The following is a 22,806-nucleotide window of genomic DNA, read 5'->3' as shown; positions in this document are numbered from 1 at the left end:
AAAATTAGATCACTTCAAACTTTTGTGTGTTACATCAAGATTAAGTTGTCTTATCATAATATGACATATATTCTTGACAAATCATTTTTTTTACATTAAAGCATAGAGATGAGTGCATCTTGGGATTTTAAGAGGTTTTTGAACTTAATATCTAATGACATTACAAATAATATATTAGATTTTTTAATAATTTTTGGATTTCATCCCAAACATCATTCATCTTTGAGTACATCACTTCTTTCATCACTCAACTTTTTTAATTTTTTTTTTACAATATGATAAATTATAATTTGGTAATTTGACGGAATGAACAAAAATAAATGATGTTTAGAATACGTTTAAGTATTTAGAATGGATGCCAATCAATTTTGTTTTCTTACAAATAAATTAAATTAGGTTTGAATTAAGAAAGTAAAATAAGAAATGGGTTAAGATTTGTTATGTGTGAACCACGTGAGCGTAGAACACATGAATTTCATCGGAAAAAAATATTAAATCACAAAACTTCTATCCTAAAATTCATGCTTCCATAGATCCCTAAAATTCTTATCTAAACAATTTCAACTTTTCAAAAGGGATTCACAAATCACTAATTTACAAATTTCTTTTTTTTTTCCTTTGTTTTTTCTTTTTTATAATTTTTTAAAGTTTAAGGTATTAACCCAATCAAAATTAATTGAAATGAAATACAAATAATTTACAAATACTCTAATTTAATATTTCTTTAATTGAAATATTTGAAATTTAGGAGTTAAAAGAGGGAAAGATGATGTTTTTCTATATATATATAATATATATTTGAGCCCAACAAAAATCCTTAATTTTCAAAACAAGATGAATTTAAAAGTCAACATTTATCCCAATCATGTAATCCTTTTGATTGCCAACAATGAATTTTCAATTTTAACTAAAATAAGTTTATGGAAAACGATAACACTATCAAATCCAATTTCAAAATATAAATTGTTTATCTTTAAACAAATAACAATTTTATCCAAAAGAAAATATTTATCTTTGAAATTTTGTATATATAATATAATTTTTTCGAAGAACAAATCTCATAAAAAAATATAAATTCTTTTTTTGGGTATTCATGATCACACAACAAGAGTAAATTAAAAAAAATAATAAAAACAAAAATAGTAAAAACAAAAATATTTGTTTTGAAATAACAAAATAGGAAAATTCATACAATTCTTATTTCAAATACCATTTTAATTTATTTTAATAATATGAACTAGGAAGAGAGAAGAAATTGAACCTATAATTTTAAGAATATTTTTGCATTTTGACTATGTTTGATTTGTGTTATTGGTTACTTTTTACGAACTTACACGACCCTTAAAAATATGTTTAATTAATTGAGATCAACAAAGATAGCTTATTTTCAGGTATAGTATAATCAACCAAAATATTTACAAATGATTTATCAATGTACCTATCATTAATTAAAGATAGAATATGAAATTAATGATATATTTTGTAAATATTTTCAACATTTTTATTTAAAATAACTTTCCTATTTACATTATTGATTTTTTTACATAGTTTGACGGGTAAAATATCTTATACTTTCTTTAAGTCATAGGTTCATAAATCTTATATCTTTATATAGCTAATAAAAGCATAGTTTTATAAGATACTAATTACTTACCCAACTCTCAAAATGAACAAAGTTGATATCAAACATGTCTTAAAAAAAAGTGCAAATTTCAAATTATAATATTAAATTTTAAAAAAATCAAAGAAATTATACTATTACTTAACCATTTTCCATTTTGATATTTATGAAACAAAAAGTAGACTCAAATTTTTAGGTTAAAAATTATTTTACCATTTAAAAAACATTAAAAAATATTACAATTGAAAGATAGAGTTAAGATATTATTTATGTTCACACCTAATTCCACAATCTAAGGCTATGGAAGTTGGACGCTTTGTTATATTAATTAAAAGGAAAAACAAACTTCGAAAAACCTTAGTTTAAGAATTCCATTCAAATCATAAACCAATAAGAAACATAAAATCGCATTAACATTAGAGCATTCAAAAACTGGGATAGAAATTTGCTCATAAACTAAACAATATATCCATAATTCAACATTCAACTAAAACTTAATTTCTCTTTAACATAATCACATCTTTAGAAGTGAATAATAGACTTTTGCAACAACAAAGTACCAAAAATTATGTGGCATTATTCCTTTATAATTTGAAACCTCTAACAAAATGACAGTTAAAGGTGAATCTCACCAAAATATCAGGATTTTCTCATAATAGATTCAGATTATATGACACACCTTCACACACTAATTTTTCTCATAAATACAACTTTCACCTTGATTTTAACCGTATCACGTTTTATCTGACACATCACACTAATCTCACCTGACGCATCGAAGAACTGTTGCTCCCATTATAGTCTTGGCAGCTTGGCTTCCAGGTGGAGATCATTCCCTGTTATTTTGTTTTTTTTTCTTTTGGGGAAAATTGTTTTTTCTTTTTTGGGGAAAATTTTCATATTGTTTTTTTCTTTTGGAGAAAATTTCATGTGATTTTTTTAACCTTCCTTGTTATTTTTTTTTTCTTTTGGTGAAAATTATTTTTTCTTTTGAGAAAATTTTCATGTGATTTTCCTAATCATCTGTATACTGTTTTGTTTTATTTTCATTTTGGAGGAACTTTCCTCTGCATATAGAAATTTTCGTAATGAAATATAGAGTCTACTAGTCAATATCCATTACAAAACATGATAGAATTGAATGTAAACAAAAGATTATGAACTAGAAAATGTCGCTTCTTATATCAAATCCTATAGAAAAATTGATCTTCATGAATCTAAAAATGGTTCAAACTAAATGTTTCAAATCCTATAGAATTTTTTTTTTCTTTTTTTTTGCTAATTGCGGCCCGCGATATTCGAGTTGTAGAAATTAGAAAGAGTCATATTGTAAGCCCTCATTCCATTCTCCTTATATGTATATTAATATTCTTTAAGTTGTAAAATACAAGTTTAAAATCCAAGTGTAAATTCTTCACGGGTTGAATCATTGGAGCAATTTTATTTTGTTAAATATTTAGAAATTTAATAGGTAATGGAAAGGCTAAGAAAAAGGCCGAAGTTGAAGATTTGTTTTGAATGGAGGACAAAAAAGACATTTTACATCTTTCCTTATAAAAAAAAAAAAGAAAAGAGAAAGGAAAAAAGAGAAAATTTCTCCCTTCTTCTCCTTCTTCATTCTTCGAGAGAGGAGTTCAAAAAAAAATTCTTCTTTCTTCTTCTTCTCCTCGCCCATTCCCTCATCCCAGGGTCCTCTCTTCCTATTTCTCCATCGCTCCCTTACACTCACCGTCCTTCTCTTCCATCGTCTAGCAGCCCATGGTCGACAGAAGTCCTGCCGCTGCACACTTTTGGTTTTTATTTCGATTTGAGCTTCTCAAGAAGATCTAAGAGGTGAGATTTGAATTTTCTGAAAGCTATTTCATTTTCGAACAAATTTTATGAAGAGAGTTTAAGCAAATTCTAAGGTTTATTGTGTGAATTTTCACACAAAAGACAGAGCAAGTGTTTTCACGCGAAATCAGGAGGTTTCTGGTTTTTCTTGTATTTCGAAGTGTACCGGTGGAATTAGAATCTCTATTTATTATGGTTGGAAAGCTTATTCAATTTACTACAACTTTTATGAAGAAATTGTGAACTAAATATGATTGGAAGTAAGCTTAATTTCATAAACAAGTCAGCGGATAGCAGAAGACTCCGTTTTTGAATACTCTCTGTTTCGGGCCAATTCTGGAGCAATATGTTGGGAATCTTATTTTACTTCCTTCATATAATTTATAGAGGACATTAAAATGAAGATTTTTACATAAAGAACACTCATTTTGGTTAGGTATTGAAAGAGTTATGATCATTTGAAGTTCATGTTGCGAATCTGGAAAATTTTGAGAAATGTGTTGTCGAGGTGATTTTGATATGGTTTAAATAAATTTTAGTGGGTTCTCTCATGTTTGGGTGCTTGTGGCATTAAGAGTTTAAGTTGAAGTTTAAGGGTCCAAATAGCCTAAAGTAAACCATTTGGGGGATTGTTCAATCTAAATCTTAGAAGTACTTAAAGGTTGTTGGTCCCTTGTTGATATAATGGACATTAATCCACATAAACGATCCATTGAGCTTGTTGTATCTACATAAAAGACCCGTTGAATTTGAACTAACTTGGATGCTCATGGGGTTAAGTATCTAGATTTCAAGTCCAAGGGTTCGTAGGTGAAAGGCTTAGTCTAATCCTAAGCGCTTTGACAAATTGAGGACCTTAGAAACATAAAATGGATCTAGGTGGCCTTATGAAGTTTAAAGTTAGTTGGTTCATGTTGACATAGTCGATTTAAATCTAAATATCTAAATTTAAAGTTTAAAGGTTTGAAGTGGATTTTTAGTCTAGTCCAAGGAGATTTGAGAATGTAAGGACTCAACAAATGTAAAATAGTTTGAATGCTCGTAATGAAGTAATTTTAGAGATTATTGTGTTGTCTTGCTAAGTGAAGACAATGATGTGACCTTGAACGTTGTTTCAGGCCAAATTGAAGTGGGAAAAGCGTAAAATCCCAGGGGATCGAGTAATTGATTGTGAGTGGTTATTTTCAAATATTTTCGTTATAAATTTGTATATGTTATTATAGTACGCTGTAATTGTGACGATTACTTGTATGATTGTTTTATGATCTATATGTCAAAGGTGTTTTCAAATATGAATTTCGGTATTCCATGAACTCTTGTACTTCGGAATTGTGGTTGAAACCAACTTTACTAAACAAGTTCTGGATGACAACTGATTTCTAAAATCTTTATTGATTTATAACTAGATTTAAATAAGTTCTAAAAGTATGTATTGATGGCAAAAGATCGAAAATGATGTGAAAATAAGTTTCTAACTATGTTTGGTTTTAAACTTGAATTATGTGATATTATGGATGTTGGTGATTACCCTTAAGGCTACGTGAATGTGTTTCCGTAGCGCCACCTACGGTTGTCAGGGGATTCCGGGCTGAAAGAGGCCGTGACTGGAGATCTGAGAACCTGAGCCTAGGTGAGGACATAGATGGAGGATTGTGACATGGCTTCGGGCCTAGCTTAACCCATGGTTGGGTGGCTCTATGTGCACATAGGAGCGGTATGTTGTTACCGTGGTAGGTGCTAAGTATGCGTGAGCTCCGTTTGGCCGCGTGTTTCCTTGTGATTGGATCACGTGTGAGCTATCCTTGGGCCGTATGCTTAGTATGCTATCATGAATGGATTGGATTGGTTGGATCAGATTGGATGGAGGTTGTTATCGTGGCGAGTACTAAATATGCGTTCGCTAGTTTTGGCCGCATGATTTTTAGTCATGTGCGAGCTATCTTTGGCCGTATATTTAGATGCCTTGTCATGGTTGGTTTGGATACAGGTTTGTTGGCCTTACTTATGGTTTATGGTAGTACATGATTCTAATGTTTTAATTATCATTTCGGTGTTGATTTTATAACTAAACCGTTAAATGTATGTTTTATAAGTTTTTGAGAAAAATAAACAAAATTGGCACTCATTGAGTTTCAACTCATGTTTTCAATGTTTTCTCCCCTCGAGGTAACGGTTAAGGACCAAGCATTGGTTGTGCTTTTTTGGCAGTGGTTGTAGTATCTCATTGTGTAGTATATACTTATGCATTCTATTGTATTATTGGGTTATTAGAAGAAATGAGAGTCATAATGAGAATTTGAGTCTGAGAGCTGCTTTATTAAATTGTAGTTCCTTTGTAACTAGTTCGTAGTTGAATATAAACTTTGTTTGGGAATCTGGATTATGTTGGATGAGTGTGTGTTGAGACACACTCGAGGATAATTGAGTTTTGAAAAGTATAGAAGTGTGTCTTTCTTCTATTTTCCAGGTATGGTTAGTTCGTTTTCAGGGGAGACTCTGCCGAAATTTTTATAGAATTTCTTGGAAAATGTTTTACTAATCCTATATATGAAAGGTATGAGTTTAAGGAATAGATTCACACCACGATCTAGGTTAGAGGGGAAAACTTAAATCGAGGTGTGAGAATTTGGTATCAGAGCATTGTTTTGGGAAACCTAAGGGTTATGAGCAAGAGTTTGGAAAGTTAAGAGTTTATGCACTAGAGACTTTGCAAGAATTTGAATCACATAAGTAAGTTGCTTTGAAACATACACAACTGTGGCATACGATCTAGGTAACCTACTAAGAAAACTCGTGATGCTCTTGACAGTTTAGATATGGAGTTGAGAAAGTGAAAGCGACACTAGTTACCCTCAGGCGGAAAAAGAATTTTGGTGAGCCGATGATGTCTCATTTGACTCAAGATATTATTGTTGGTATGGGAAATATGTGAGATAATCCTAAGAAAAACTTAGGAATTAAGCTTTTAAAGGTTCTGGGAACGACAATATTCGGTATAAGATAAGCGGTGGGACTTGTCATTCCCTTGTTGTAGAAAAAGGCAAAGTGATGATGGCGTTATACTGAGCTATGCCTTGGTGGTAGATAGTTTGTTGGAAAGGACATGGGAGAGTTATTCATGATAACCTTATCTAAGGTCATATCGAGATGCAAAACATAATGAATTTTTTTTAGCTTGAATGAGAAAGTTGAAGGCTCATTGTAGAAACTTGTGAGTAAAGGTTTTGTGTAGCCTAGTGTTTCTCTTTGGATGCACTAGTTTTGAATTGTTAAGAAGAAGATGACATTCTAACAGTAAGTATTAATTAGTGATAGTTGGACAAGGTAATAGTCCATAATAAGCATCTTTTGCCACGTATTGACGATTTGTTTGATTAGCTAAAGGATGCCTTAGTGTTCTTTAAAATAGTTGAGGGCATATGTTATCCATTAAAGAGTAAGGAACCAACTGTAACAAAGATGATGTTTAGAATGAGGTATGACCATTATTAGTGTCTTGTAATGTTGTTGATTTGACTAAGGCACTGATTGCCTTTATAGACTTAATGAATCGAGTATTTCAAGCTAGAACAAATTTTCTTGTTCTCATGGTAGATGTAATTCTTATTTTAAAGGGAAAGAAAATATGGTGATACATCTTTGAAAATTGTCATTAATGTTACAAAACAATAAAGAGTGTGTTAAGTTCAGTGTACATGAGTTCTGGCGTAGACAGGTAGCATTCTTTAGTTATGTTAATACAACTGAGGGTGTACTAGTGGATTTTCAGGGAGTTGAAGTAATACGTAAGTGGAAGCAACCCATAACAATTTCTAAGGTATGTGATCTTCTTGGGTTAAATGGATATTACAGACATTCTATAGAAGGATTTTCAAAGTTAGCTCTTCCTTAACCACTTGACCAGGAAGAACTAAGAATTTACGTGGCTGAAGATTGTGAACGTTTTTATGGAGTGAAGAGATAACTAGTTTTCATGCCTATTTTACACTTCTAATACCTGATGTTGTGTTTGAAACTTACTATGATACTTCTGAGTTTAGGTTGTGCACTAATGTGCAAAGGTAAAGCGATAGCTTATGATTCTAAACAGTCGAAGAAGCATGAGTGTAACTATGCGACACATGATGTGGGAATAGCCACAGTAGTGTTAGCAGTAAAAATATGGCGACACCATTTTTATGGAGAAAAGTGTCATATCTTGATAGATGCTAAAAATATTTATTTTGTCAAAAGAGTTATACTAGACATGAAGGATATGGTTAGAGTTGATCAAGGATTTTAACCACACCATTGATCACCATCCAGGAAATTATTGTGAAAGTTGATGCCTTAAGTAGAAAGGCAACCCATCCTTAAGTTTCTTTGAAGACAATAAGTTTTTCTTTGTCTTGGGACAAGAGCGTAATGCATTGTTGAGTGTGGATTCTTATGGAGTTTTTCTTGCACAAATTTCGATAAGGCTTGCTCTTGTTGGCAAAACTATTGAAGTAAACAAAAGATGAAGGTTTAAAGTAGAGAGTACCAGTAAAGCAAGGCTTTCAAGCAAACTATGATCTAAGAGGCGATGGAGTAATAACAAGATACAATCAATTGTGCATTCTGAACAATTTGGAGTTAAAAGGATGAAATGATATCGGAAGTTTAAGTCTCAATTTATACTATGACTTCAAGAAGTACCAAGGTGTATGGAACTTTGAAACAACATTATTGGTGGCCTCAAATGAAGCGAAAAATAGTTGAGTGTGCATCAAGATGTTTGATTTGCCAATAGGTTGAACTGTTTAGACAAAAGCAACATAACTATTGAATCCATTTCAACTACTAAATGGAACTAGAAATACTTTATAATGAATTTTTCTTTTGGACTTCCTTGAGCATGGAGAAAACACAGTGGTGTTTGGGTGATAGTCAACAGACTGATAGGGATAACTTGATTTTGTTTTTACCTTTACATGCTGCTAAGTACTTGGATGAATTTGGCTAAGTCCATAGCAAGCTATAGGTACTAAACTAAGGTTAGTACAACCCTTTTATCCTGAAACTAATGGAAAGTCAAAGCGAACCACTTCGACATTATAGGATATGTTACAAGTCTATGTTTCACCGTTTAAGATAACTATAACTCATATCTCTCATTGATGGAATTCGATTGTAACAATAGTTACAATTCCAACATTGAAACGACTCCCTTCGAATTTGTTTGTAATAACATTTTATGTCTTGAGTTGAAGTAAGGGTGAGAAGGTGATTTGATCAGAAGTTATTATAAGTCACCAATGAGACAATAGAGGTTATCAAGGTCAAACTAAAAACAACCCAATATCGCCAAAGGAGTTGTGTAGATAAATGTTGAAATTGGTGTTAAAGTTTCCCCTTAAGCTTCTTTGGAAAGCTGTGCTTGGTAGAAAGGATCTTAAATCTTGTAGGATATTGGAATATATTGGAACCTTCCAGTATCCATGATGTGTTTATGTGTCGATGTTGCGTAAGTACGTTCCTAATCCATGTCATATTCTTGAGGCACAATTGGTCCAATTGAAAGAGAACTTGTCCTACGAGGATGAACCAACACAAATCCTTGACAAAAAGGAACAAGTGCTAAGAAACAAGTCATACCATTAGTCAAGATTCGTTGAAGGAACCATAATATGGAAGAAGCAACATGAGAGACGGAACAAGCAATGAAGGCGCGATACCCACATCTTCTCACATCATCACTTCAATCGAATTTCGAGAACGAAATTCTTAAAAAGACAGGTAGTAACTTGTAAGCCTTCATTCCATTCTCCTTCTATGTATATTAATATTCTTTAAGTTGTAAAATACAAGTTTAAAATCCAAGTGTAAATTCTTCACGGGTTGAATCATTGGAGCAATTTTATTTTGTTAAATATTTGGAAATTTAAAAGGTAATGGAAAGGCTAAGAAAAAGGCCAAAGTTGAAGATTTGTTTTGAGTGGAGGGCATAAAAGACATTTTACATATTTCTTTATAAAAAAAAAGAGAAATGAAAAAAGTGAAAATTTCTCCCTTCTTCTCCATTCTTTGAGAGAGGAGTTCAAAAAAAAAAAAAAAATTCTCCTTCTTCTTCTTCCCCTCGCCCATTCCCTCATCCCATGGTCCTCTCTTCCTATTTCTCCATCGCTCCCTTACACTCACCGTCCTTCTCTTCCATCGTCTAGCAGCCCATGGTCGACAGAAGTTCTGCCGCTGCACACTTTTGGTTTTTATTTCAATTTGAGCTTCTCAAGAAGATCTAATAGGTGAGATTTGCATTTTCTGAAAGCTATTTCATTTTTGAACAAATTTTATGCAGAGAGTTTAAGCAAATTCTGAGGTTTATTGGGTGAATTTTCACACAAAAGACAGAGCAAGTGTTTTCAAACGAAATCAGGAGGTCTATGGTTTTTCTTATATTTCAGAGTGTACCGGTGGAATTAGGATCTCTATTTATTATGGTTGGAAAGCTTATTCAATTTACTACAAATTTTATGAAGAAATTGTGAACTAAATATGATTGGAAGTAAGCTTAATTTCATAAACAAGTCAGGGGATAGCAGAAGACTCCGTTTTTGAACACTCTCTGTTTCGAGCCAATTCTGTAACAATCTGTCTGGTATCGTATTTTGCTTCCTTCATGTCGTTTATAGAGGACATTAAAATGAAGATTTTGACATAAAGAACACTCATTTTGGTTAAGCATTGAAAGAGTTATGATCATTTGAAGTTCATATTGCGAATCTGGAAAATTTTGAGAAATGTGTTGTCGAGGTGATTTTGATATTGTTTAAATAAATTTTAGTGGGTTCTCTCATGTTTGGGTGCTTGTGGTATTAAGAGTTTAAGTTGAAGTTTAAGGGTCCAAATAGCCTAAAGTAAACCATTTGGAAGATTGTTCAATCTAAATCTTAGAAGTACTTAAAGGTTGTTGGTCCCTTGTTGATATAATGGACATAAATCCACATAGACGATCCATTGAGCTTGTTGTATCTACATAAAAGACCCGTTGAATTTGAACTAACTTGGATGCTCATGGGGTTAAGTATCTAGATTTCAAGTCCAAGGGTTCGTAGGTGAAAGACTTAGTCTAATTCTAAGCGCTTTGACAAATTGAGGACCTTAGAAACATAAAATGGATCTAGGTGGCCTTATGAAGTTTAAAGTTAGTGGGTTCATGTTGACATAGTCGATTTAAATCTAAATATCTAAATTTGAAGTTTAAAGGTTTGAAGTGAATTTTTAGTCTAGTCCAAGGAGATTTGAGAATGTAAGGACTCAACAAATGTAAAATAGTTTGAATGCTCGTAATGAAGTAATTTTAGAGATTATTGTGTTGTCTTGCTAAGTGAAGACAATGATGTGACCTTGAACGTTGTTTCAGGCCAAATTGAAGTGGGAAAAGCGTATAATCCCAGGGGATCGAGTAATTGATTGTGAGTGGTTATTTTCAAATATTTTCGTTATAAATTTGTATATGTTATTATAGTACGCTGTAATTGTGACGATTACTTGTATGATTGTTTTATGATCTATATGTCAAAAGTGTTTTCAAATATGAATTTCGGTATTCCATGAACTCTTGTACTTCGGAATTGTGGTTGAAACCAACTTTACTAAACAAGTTCTGGATGACAACTGATTTCTAAAATCTTCATTGATTTATAACTAGATTTAAATAAGTTCTAAAAGTATGTATTGATGGCAAAATATCGAAAATGATGTGAAAATGAGTTTCTAACTATGTTTGGTTTTAAACTTGAATTATGTGATATTATGGATGTTGGTGATTACCCTTAAGGCTACATGAATGTGTTTCCGTAGCACCACCTACGGTTGTCAGGGGATTCCGGGGCTGAAAGAGGCCGTGACTGGAGAGCCGAGAACTTGAGCCTACGTGAGGACATGGATGGAGGATTGTGACATGGCTTCGGGCCTAGCTTAAACCATGGTTTGGTGGCTCTATGTGCACATAGGAGCGGTATGTTGTTACCGTGGTAGGTGCTAAGTATGCGTGAGCTCCGTTTGGCCGCGTGTTTCCTTGTGGATTGGATCACGTGTGAGCTATCCTTGGGCCGTATGCTTAGTATGCTATCATGGATGGATTGGATAGGTTGGATCGGATTGGATGGAGGTTGTTATCCTGGCGGGTACTAAATATGCGTGAGCTAGTTTTGGCTGCATGATTTTTAGTCATGTGCGAGCTATCTTTGGCCGTATATTTAGATGCCTTGCCATGGTTGATTTGGATACAGGTTTGTTTGCCTTACTTATGGTTTATGGTAATACATGATTCTAATGTTTTAATTATCATTTCGGTGTTGATTTTATAACTAAACTGTTAAATGTATGTTTTATAAGTTTTTGAGAAAAATAAACAAAATTGGCACTCATTGAGTTTCAACTCATGTTTTCAATGTTTTCTCCCCTCCAGGTAACGATTAAGGACCAAGCATTGGTTGTGCTTTCCTGGCAGTGGTTGTAGTATCTCATTGTGTAGTATATACTTATGCATTCTATTGTATTATTGGGTTATTAGAAGAAACGAGAGTCATGATGAGAATTTGAGTCTGAGAGGTCTTTTATTAAATTGTAATTCTTTTGTAACTAGTTCGTAGTTGAATATAAACTTTGTTTGGGAATCTGGATTATGTTGGATGAGTGTGTGGTGAGATACACTCGAGGATAATTGAGTTTTGAAGAGTATAGAAGTGTGTCTTTCTTCTATTTTCCAGGTATGGTTAGTTCGTTTTCTGGGGAGACTCTGCCGAAATTTTTATAGAATTTCTTGGAAAATGTTTTACTAATCCTATATATGAAATGTATGAGTTTAAGGAATAGATTCACACCACGATCTAGGTTAGAGGGGAAAACTTAGATCAGGGTGTGACACAGTTTTTAAAAAATAAGAATCTAAGAATTAGCTCAATTTAAGTTTAAGATAGTGAAAAAGGTAAAATTAGTGGAATTTACAATAGATACATATGGTGAAATTTGAATTTTTACTGAAACGGAAACAAACAATTTGGAACTGGGAAATTATGTTTTGAACTGGGAAATTATGATTCCGGTTTGGTTTCGTCAATTGATTGATTCTCGTACAGTTTCTTCTTCAAAACCCTAATTTTTTGTTTCTTTCATTGATTCAAACAATTAGGTTTTGAAGCTTCTTCAATTGTGTACCGGTTTTGCGCCAAATTAAATGGCAGAAATTACCAATAGAGAGGAGGAGGTCGCATTTGATGCGAAGCGAAAACCTGTTGATTCTTGCTTCCAACTGAAAGAGGAGCGTTCAAACAAAATTCAGAAGCTCGAAGTGGTTGAGGGTGAAGAATCCTGTAATTATGTGAAGAACAATGCTGAGAATGGTGATCATAAGGGAAGTGATGAAGAGATTGATAATGTTTCGTCTACGGTTCTGGAAGGGAAGGATGACGATGGAGTTGATGGAGCTAGTTTAGACGCGAGAGATGAGGAGGAGGATTATGAGGATGAAAACGATAGTGAGGATGACGAAAAATCGAGTGGGAAAGTGGCTGCGGATCGGAAGGGGAAGGGGATTATGAAGGATGACAAAGGAAAAGGGAAATTGATAGAGGAAGATGACGACAACGATGAGGATTCCAGTGATGATGGAAGCGACTTGGATTCTGAAGAGAGCGATTTGTCGGATGATCCACTTGCGGAGGTCGATTTGGACAACATCCTTCCTTCAAGGACGAGGAGGCGAACGGTTCACCCTGGAGTTTATTTCGCTACGGATCTGGCAAACGACGATGATGATAGCAGTGATAGCGATGCTTGAAACGTTCAAGAAGGTCAGTAAAATTTGACAATCGAACCTTGGAGTTAGTACAACTGATATGAGTTGATGTTTCTCAGCTTTATCTTCTTTAGGGATAATGCAGCAATGTAATGAGTTACTCCAACAATTTTATTTTTAAGGTTACATGTTTTCTTGTTTTCCCACTTTGGTATCGGTAGCATTGAGGATTGCTTGCACCTATGGCTTTCGTTAATATGCCTTTTTCTTAGAAGTTCTTATTTGTAGGGGGATTGTACTCATCAATCTTAACTGTAAGCCAAAATTAATAGATAGCAATGGAGTTTGTAACATTTGATTTTTCACTTATTGGATATGTTAGTGATGCCAATACTCTTGCACATTGAAAAGAAGTTTCTTGAGATTTAGAACATCACTTCTAAGCACCAACCATTATTGCAGTAAAAATACTTTGAGAACAATAAAATGTGTGTTTGAAGTTCAACGTTTGCCACCATGGATTGAAAAAATTACTGGAAAAAGCCTAACCTGATGACAATAACTTGATAATATGTGAGGGAAAAATCATGTTCAATGAAAGCATTGAGTTTTACATATACATTTTCACATTCTTCATCTTCAGTTTGATCATGTTTACATTTTTCTTTTTAGCGAAGAATATGTGTTTATTTGATGGAGAAGGAAGTGTCAGTTATGGAGTTTATGTTGGATGTCGTTATATTCTGCTTATCAGTGTGTTTGACTATATATGTTTGTTAACTATGTGAGTCGATCAGTTTAAATGTGATCACCGTTCTTGGTTCTATCGGTTGAGTTTGTTTATTTGAGACAACTTTATCTGTGGTATGTTATGGAGATGCCGGTGTGCTAGCATGGTATGCTAACATAGTATGGTTTTTCGTTTCCTTATCCTTATGTAATTGCTTTGATATTTTTTTCTCATTGTTCTAGAGTATATATGCAATTCAAGTAGAGGGTAGGGGAGTAGGGAGTAGGGAGTAGGGAGTAGGGAGTAGGGTGTAGGGATGTAGAGTTGAAAGTTAAGAAACAATGTACTGATTTTTCATCTGAAGAAAAGAAACAATGTACTGATGGGGTGCTGGAAATATGTTAAAGATAAGAGGAGAAGGATATTGTACCAAATCCAAAAGCCAAGGGGAGGGAGGGAGGGAGATTGCTAAAAGATTCCTACAGTTGGTATGATCAGAAAAGACACAAAATCCTCAACCATATTAAACCACTCCAAAGTTGAAATATTCAAGTCCTCGAAGTTATCACTTGGTAAAATGTCTTTTCTCTACGAGAGACACTCGTTTCTCTCACAGAAAAAACTTATTCTACCCCCACCCCAAGGAGTGGTGGGATAAATAAATTTGAAAGAATGCAAGTATAAAACTTCATTTAGGTGTTGGATAATTAGTGATACAAAACTTTTCAAAGTCTCTAAGGTGTCTCCATTATTCAATGGCCACTCACCCTCCTATGTTTTTCTGCTATTCCTTCCCAAGTAGGGGTGGGTAATTTCAAATAAATACATGCACAAAACTCCAATTAAATGTTGGGATTCATTAGAGATATGTAACTTTATCATAATGTTAAATGGTTCTCTTTTGGCAATTTCTTTAAACGTATCTTTGCTAAATAAACAATACTCCTCAACAATACTTCAATACCCTGATTCGTGGATTTTTAGTTTTCATAATTTTCATAGATAAGAAGTTATCTTTCTTAAATGGATTTTACCCTGACACTTGTAAAAATCCCTCAATAACACAAGAAGAAGTTGTCTGAAGATAATGTTCTAGGAAAGCCACAAAGAATAGTTGCAGTTGCATTTTCTTTTTAATAAGCAAATGACCTCTTTGATAATTGGTTATTTCATTGCTATAATAAAAAATTTAGATCCTAAGACCTCTTTGATAATTGGTTATTTCATTGCTATAATAAAAAATTTAGATCCTAAGTGCTTTTCTGATTAATATTTGCAAGTGTTGTAGAGATCTTGGAAAAACAAAAAGCACAGTGCATCTATGATTTTGTGATCAAGAAACTTCTTTGAATCATATGGATCTAGCAATGCCTACATTTTTTTATAAAGAATTTAACATAACTTAGGTGAGAAAATGTTAAGGATATCATAGTGGCTTAGTTATGCTAGCTATTTACAATAGAGCTTAAGAGTTGGTTGGGGGATTTGAACCACCTATCATTATGATGTATCCAAGGTTTACTGTATTTTGTGGTTTAGAAAATTAAGAGAATATTTTCTTTTATGTAAGTTTAATGATCTGAAATCAAAATGGAGTAGACTTTGGATTCAGTTTTCGATGTTTTTTTTTTGTGCAGTTCAAGAATATGGTTCGTCCTCTTTCCCTTCTCTTGTGTCTGTTCTATTTAATATCAAGATGTACGAACAGATGTTTCTTTTTCTTTTCTTTTTTAATCGTTAATTTGTAGAGTTGTTTTTAACTTAATTAATATATATTGATGGTATTTACTTCTATCTTTATTGATATTTATATCCCATATAGTTGAAAGTAATTGTATTGGGTAGTATTTTTTGGATAATAATTAAGTACATTGTAATTTTTTAGAAGATTACAAATATTGAATTTAACTAATAGTTTTCTTTTCTTTTTTAGGGATAAACTCTATAATTGATAGACTTCTATTAAAGATATCGTCTATCATTTTAAGAATGAATATATATATATATATATATATATATATATATATATTTATTGGCGATTCATTGTAAAAATATTTGTCTACAATTTCTTGGAGTTCATTTTATATATGAGTTGTACTTATTTTATTTTTTTAGTTTATCATACCTTGTCATGATATTATCAGCTCCATTTTATTTTTTTCTACTCAATGTTCTTCTGATATGTTTGAAGAATCCAATTTAAAAAATAAAACGGAAGTAGTAAAAGGTGGGGGAGTCGGGATGTGAGAGATTTGAGTTTTGGGAAAAAAAAAGAAAAAAAAATAGATTTTAGGTTTATTTGATAAATGTGTTGGTTATGTTTTTATGTCGGCCTAAAAGATTTATAGAATAAATTAGGAAATTTGTTTTTGGATATTTATCAATGTAAGTAATATCATAAATCTAGATTCTAATAATCCAAATATAGAAGTTACAATTTCTTTTTTAGTTTGGAGACTAAAATAACATTTCTAAAAATTTATAAACTAAAATAAAACAAGATACAAGGTAGGATTTAAGTCTTATTTGTTTTTATGTCTGTAAAAGCATAGCGATGATAGAATTTGAAAATTTGTTGTATTTTATAAATATTTTGGTTCACTATACTATAGTTAAAAATGTCCCATTTGAGAAAGGTAGATTATTTTTCCATCATTTTATTATATCAACAAAATATATTTAAATTTAATAATATTCTCTAAATTCAAATGTTAATCATAATCTTAAAATTTAATAGTTCCTTGTGTATTTTGTTTATCACCAAATAACATTCTAAATCCTAATGACAATCCCTATAATAAATAAATTGTAGTGAAATTTGAAAATTTTCATTTTTCTTCCTTATTTAGGGGTAAAACTTCATTTAGTATTGAACTATAAAACTGATTTTAGAATAAGTTAAAAGTTATATGTTCAATAAAACTACTATTTATTAATTAATTTAAGGAAGTCACTTTTTCAATTATTTTTGGTGCTAAAGACTCAACTTCTAAAATTATAAATTTTAAAAAATATTTCTTAAAAGTAACAATCCCACCAAAATTCACTTCTATCTTCCACAAAAAAACCCATGGCCCCAAAATTGAGCAATTTGGAATTGAACCCATGGCCCACAAAAGTCCTTTTTGTTGGATACGGTTTCAAATATAATAGATTTATCTCTTAAGCTAAGCTATTTACAATCATGCATTTAGTATACCTTCCCTTTCCTTCTCTCATGGGTGTTTTTGAATGAATTTTGATTTGGTATACTCATTTGTTCAAATGTTTGGTTTACAAGTGATATGTATTAACTTTTCCATCATAAATCTTTTAGTAAATTTGTTATGATTAAGTGACTTCGTTCTTTTTTAGGTAGCGAAAAACTCAATCTAGATGTTAGTTAATAAATGATATATAATTTTGTCATTATTGTAGAAGAATTGTTACATTTCTTATGATAAAGTGACTTTGCTTTTCGAGACACTTGCTCCTTTGTTAGAAATGACTTATGTTATTCAAATCCAAGTAATGGTACAACGGGTAATTTTGAAAGAATTCAAACATATAACTTGATTTGGATGCTAATTAATAAGTGATATCTAGCTTTTTTCATCATTATGAAATAACTACATACATTTTCTATACGATGATACATGACTTTATTCTTTAAGAGATACATGCTAATTAGTTAAAAATGACCTATGTTATCGCACACAAGAGGGGAGAGGGAGTGGGTAATTTTGAAAGAATTCTACCATCAGACAAGTTCAATTTTTTTTTCTAAAGCTATTTTTAAATTAATTTAAACAAATCACTTTTTCAACTACTTTTTGTACAAATTTTGGTGAATAAAGTGCTTCTGAAAATATAGTTTTCAAAAATATTTCTTACCCACCAAAAAAAAATCACATGATTGATTATTAAAGAGGCCCCTAGCCTAACGGTGATGGAGATCATAATTCAATTTGGAGATGAAGCCATGACCCACAATTAAGTCCTCAAAAAGATTAAAATTCATAACATTATAACTATCAAACTCTTAGGATTGTGCTTCTTTGCTATTCCTTCTCAAGTGGTGGGATAATTTTGAAATAGTTTCCCTTCAACATAAAACTCAACTTGGATGTTAAATCATATTATATTTGAATTTCTTCTTACACGATAAATTCTAAATCAGTATTTAAGGTGTGCCACTCTTCAATAGTTACTGACTTTTTCTCTTGAAAGTATATTATACTATTCATTTTCAAGTAGTTGGAGAGGTAGTTTTGAAAATATTCGGACACGACTTTTGTTATATATTGGTTAACAAGTAATATTTAACTTTTTCTTTTTGGTGTTGTCATCAAACAACCATAGTTTCTTATAACAAAAAGAATACAAAAAAAATAAAATAAAATAACAAAGCAAACGAACTAGCTTTAAATGTGGCTTTGCTTCTATCTTTCCTTACTTGTGTTATCCTTTATCAAGTAGTTGTATGTAATTTTGGTTGAATTAGAGCATAATATTGAATATATATAAATGCTATAAATGCTACTTAATTAATAAGCGATAACCTTATCATTCTCATTGTAAAACAAGTTTGTAAATTTATTATGACAATTTTAATCTAAGCCCTTAATGTCACTTTACTTTTCAATAGTTATTATCTCTTTCTCTCAAACGTTAGGTGTTAAATTTTATTTTATTTTTACTTTTCCTCGTTATTTTCTTAATTTCAATTACTAATATTTGTAGTAGATTTATTATTATTTTTATAAAAATAATTTGAAAAAAAGTTATATTAAAATATAATTTCCATAAGAATTGAAAAAGTCTTAATAAAAAATAAAAATCTTTCAATTAGACTTATTTAATAATACGTATAATTAAGGTGTGGGTTATGTATATGGAATAATATTTTATCATGTTGAGTTATTCTATTAGATTGAGTCTCTATTTAATTAAGATTCTAGATTCCTAATTGTGTATTGACTAAGTGGGTAGAAATATATTCCTATATTGATTAGAACTTAATGATAACCTAATTAAATTAGTATAGGTCATGGACCCCAATATACAAAAATAATAAGTTTTCTTCAATCCCTTCACGAGAAAAATTGCACTTAAGGATTCAAATTTTGGTTGAGGAAAACAATAGAATTAGGTACATTATTTTTGACAATTTAACATGAATATGATCCTATAATTAATCTATTATATATAGATTTAAAATCTATAATTATGATAACACTTTCATCCATAAGAATTAAAAAATTAGAGAAAAAAGTCATTGGATTCCCATTTTTACACAAACCTATCAAAAGTAAGTTAAAAACAAAAACTTATTATAAATATTGTTAATAGATGTCCATTATAGGTCATATGTCACTCCCTCCACATCCATCTACCTTGTCAAATGTCTCGAATATACCCACTCTTAATGGTCATGTAATCTACCTACCAGTTTCCAAATTGTCTATAAATAGTGAAACTTGATAGATTTGTAAGACACACAATATTAGTTGAAATTTAAGCACCTTTGAGATATTGGAAAATTTTAAAGTTTTAAGAATATTATTTAGTTATTTTATTTTGTTTTTTATTATTGTATTATTATTATTATATTATATTATATTTTCTCCATATCTATACTTCAGTTATATGTCGTTGTGCTCAATTTTATAGCAAAACTAACATAGCTCAGAGAAAGGAAATAATTTAATTTTGGCAATTAAAATTTTTACTTGTAAAAAACAATTAAATCCAATCTGTTGAATTTTTTAGACCAATTCAGTATTTAAAAAGAATTAAAAGAAAATTTGTTGATTTTAAAAAAAGAAAATGGGGTTTTTAAAAATATAACAAATCGGCAAGATATTTACATTGTATAAAACAGTTTTAAAAACGAAAAAAGCCCACAATGGGAAATACAAAAAATGCTCAAGTCAACACACGATTAATTGATCATATGCGTACATGTTATTCTTTTTTTAAATGATTATGATATGTGATTGTGTAGATAGTGTTATGAAAATTATCAATACAACAAAACAGAAAAACATATATGTATATAGATCTGAGCCCAACGAATTCACGTTGTCTTCTTAAGACAAATTTACTCACCCTAGTGCTTGAGTTTTTAGAGTAATTGTCTCCCAGGATAAAACAGATTACCTTTCTTCTAAGAGTAGCACCCTATCTAGAAGATCAGTGAACAAAACTTTGTGGATCTACCGAATGTGAGGATTGTGGATAATGGAGAAAATAGTTTTTGGAAGAAGACAAATGATAATGAAAATTTTCTTCTTCTTCAACCAAATAGAAAAGGACCTATTTATAGACTTATTCGTGGTCATTTGAAAAGTCGTGTCCTTTTTTTGACAACACTTTTCATGAAGCGATGCATCCACTCATGAAGCGATGCATCCACTCATGATGCATCCATTCATGAAAAACAACAAATAGTTATCGCTTTTCATGAAGTGATGCATCCATTCATGATACATCCGTTCATGAAAAAACACGAACAATAACCATTTATTCCAACAATCCCCCCATAAATGATAAGTTGACAAATAGAAGAAAATAAGCGTTTGGTATTTTCTAATGGAGAACTTGCATTAGGATAAGTAGTATAAACTTTAAACTTTCTCTAGTGAACATCAATCGAGTTTACTTGGTTAATCAGTGGACATGGTGCCTTGAACTGTCAAGCATTCTAGAGTAAACTAAAACAATAAATATCACACAACTTCTCATTATAACAAAGTTTGTTCTCATGATTATGTTCGTTTTGGCCTTGAACACCGCCTGGTCTCATGTGTGTTTTAGAGAATTCGCCTTAAAATTCTCATAGAAGTGGCCCCTTCACACTCACATAGGTGATTCCTGTACAGAACATCGTATATGCTTTTTTTTTTATTATTATTATTAATAAATATCACTTGCAGAAATCATTAAAAGCACGATGCTTACCCTAAAATCATACTATCACTACTTCATCATTCGTAGAATGAGTGAAAGATGTTAATGCAGTGCTCATTATGTTATCTACAGATCGGTTTTCCCATTGAACCTAGATTTTGGGATCTCCAGTCAACTAGGTTGGGTTGCCTCTCTAGGTAACTTCATATCATAGGCTTTAAACCCATTCTTTTTTATGAACTCTCAACCAACTCCCTAGTTAGGCTTTTAGTAAGTGGATCCGCAATATTATCTTTTGACCTCACAAAGTCAATTGTGATAATTCCATTAGAGAGTAGTTGCCTGATTGTATTATGTCTTCGTCGTATATGTCGAGACTTACCATTTTCAATAGCTGCCTGGCTATCACTATGTATACATATTGCAGGCACCAGTTTAGACCAATTGGGAATATCTTCTAAAAAATTACGAAGCCATTCTGCTTCTTCCCCAGCTTTGTCTAGAGCTATAAATTCAGATTCCATTGTAGATTGTGCTATGCATGTTTGTTTGGAAGATTTCCAAGATACAGCCCCACCGCCAAGGGTAAAAATGTAACCACTTGTGGATTTGGAGTCTTTAGTGCTTGATATCCAGTTGGCATCACTATAACCTTCAAGTACAGCAGGATAGCAAGAGTAGTGTAATCCATAATTTTTAGTATGCTTTAAGTATCCTAAAATTCTCAAGATAGCTTTCCAATGATCTTGACCTGGATTACTTGTATAGTGACTTAACTTGCTCACAACATACGCTATATCAGGACGTGTACAACTCATAATGTACATTAAACTACCAATGATGCGAGTGTATTCTAATTGTGCTATACTATCCCCATTATTTTTACCTAAATGGAGAATAGCATCAATTGGGGTCTTTACAATCACAATGTCATGTTTTTTATATTACTTCAATATTGTATCAACATAATGTGATTGAGAAAACATTAACCCTTGTGGGGTTTTAGAAATTTTAATACCTAGAATAACATCTGCGACACCCATGTCTTTCATCTCAAATTTATTGGCCAACATTTGTTTGGTAGTCTTAATAATGTTGATATTGCTATCTAATTAGCATATCATCAACATACAGGCACACAATGACATGGTCATTCTGATTGCTTTTGACATATACACATTTGTCACATTCATTGATTTTAAATCCATTGGCCATCATTACACTGTCAAATTTTTCATGCCATTTTTTTGTGCTTGTTTTAATCCATAAAGAGACCTAATTAATTTGCAAACTTTCTTTTCTTGACCGAGGGAAACAAACACTTCAGGTTGTTGCATGTAGATCTCTTCATCTAACTCACCATTTAAAAATGTCGTTTTGACATTCATCTGATGTATCTCAAATCCATGCAAAGCTGATATTGCTATGAGCATGCGAATGGAAGTAATTCTAGTAACTGGTGAGTATGTATCAAAATAGTCAAATCCTTCTTGTTGCTTATATCCTTTGGCAACAAGTCTTGCCTTATATTTATCTATTGACCCATCGGTCTTCATCTTTCGTTTGAAAATCTATTTGCAACCAAGTGGTGTACTTCCTAATGGAAGATCAACTAGCCCCCAAGTATGGTTATGCATAATGGACTAAATTTCACTATTCACAGCTTCTTTCCAATATGGAGCTTGAGGAGAGGACATGGTCTCTTTAAATGTTTGAGGTTCGTTTTCTAACAAATATGTTACAAAATCAGACCCAAATGATTTTGAAATCCTTATCCTTTTACTTCGTCTAAGTTCCTCATCCTTGTTTAACTCATCATTTGGTGTATTTGAGGTTCACTCGTTATAGCATCAAAAAAACGTTTTTGTAACCTTGCTTTCCAAGTCATTTTGTGTGGAAAAATATTCTCAAAGAATGTTACATTCCTTGATTCCATGATAGTATTAACATGTATATCTGAGACATCTGATT

The 22,806-nt window shown here is 31.7% G+C and overlaps 1 protein-coding gene across 21 annotated transcripts; it reads left to right on the top strand.

Moving 5' to 3' along the window:
- Positions 1 to 3,197: 3,197 nt before the first annotated feature.
- On the top strand, positions 3,198 to 13,605 carry LOC103485687 (uncharacterized). 21 transcript variants are annotated; one of them, XM_051083003.1, is made up of 7 exons: positions 3,198 to 3,454; positions 4,573 to 4,624; positions 7,224 to 7,271; positions 10,836 to 10,887; positions 11,276 to 11,706; positions 11,886 to 12,186; positions 12,609 to 13,605. In XM_051083003.1, exon 7 carries the CDS (start codon positions 12,654 to 12,656, stop codon positions 13,254 to 13,256), a length of 603 nt encoding a protein of 200 aa, XP_050938960.1. In that variant the 5' UTR covers positions 3,198 to 3,454; positions 4,573 to 4,624; positions 7,224 to 7,271; positions 10,836 to 10,887; positions 11,276 to 11,706; positions 11,886 to 12,186; positions 12,609 to 12,653; the 3' UTR covers positions 13,257 to 13,605. The 21 variants fall into 21 exon arrangements, with proteins under 21 accessions (XP_050938960.1, XP_050938958.1, XP_050938962.1 ...); XM_051083001.1 differs by lacking the exon at positions 7,224 to 7,271 and adding an exon at positions 5,013 to 5,441; XM_051083005.1 differs by lacking the exon at positions 7,224 to 7,271 and adding an exon at positions 5,013 to 5,441 and having other exon boundaries at positions 11,253 to 11,706.
- The last annotated feature ends 9,201 nt before the right edge of the window (positions 13,606 to 22,806 follow it).

This window comes from Cucumis melo, chromosome 3, assembly GCF_025177605.1.
Source record: "Cucumis melo cultivar AY chromosome 3, USDA_Cmelo_AY_1.0, whole genome shotgun sequence".
NCBI lineage: Eukaryota > Viridiplantae > Streptophyta > Magnoliopsida > Cucurbitales > Cucurbitaceae > Cucumis > Cucumis melo.
This window is presented reverse-complemented; position numbering and strand designations above follow the sequence as displayed.

Coding starts and splice junctions, on each gene's coding strand:
- LOC103485687 (XM_008443384.2), top strand. CDS start 12,654: ATGGCAGAAATTACCAATAGAGAGGAGGAGGTCGCATTTGATGCGAAG.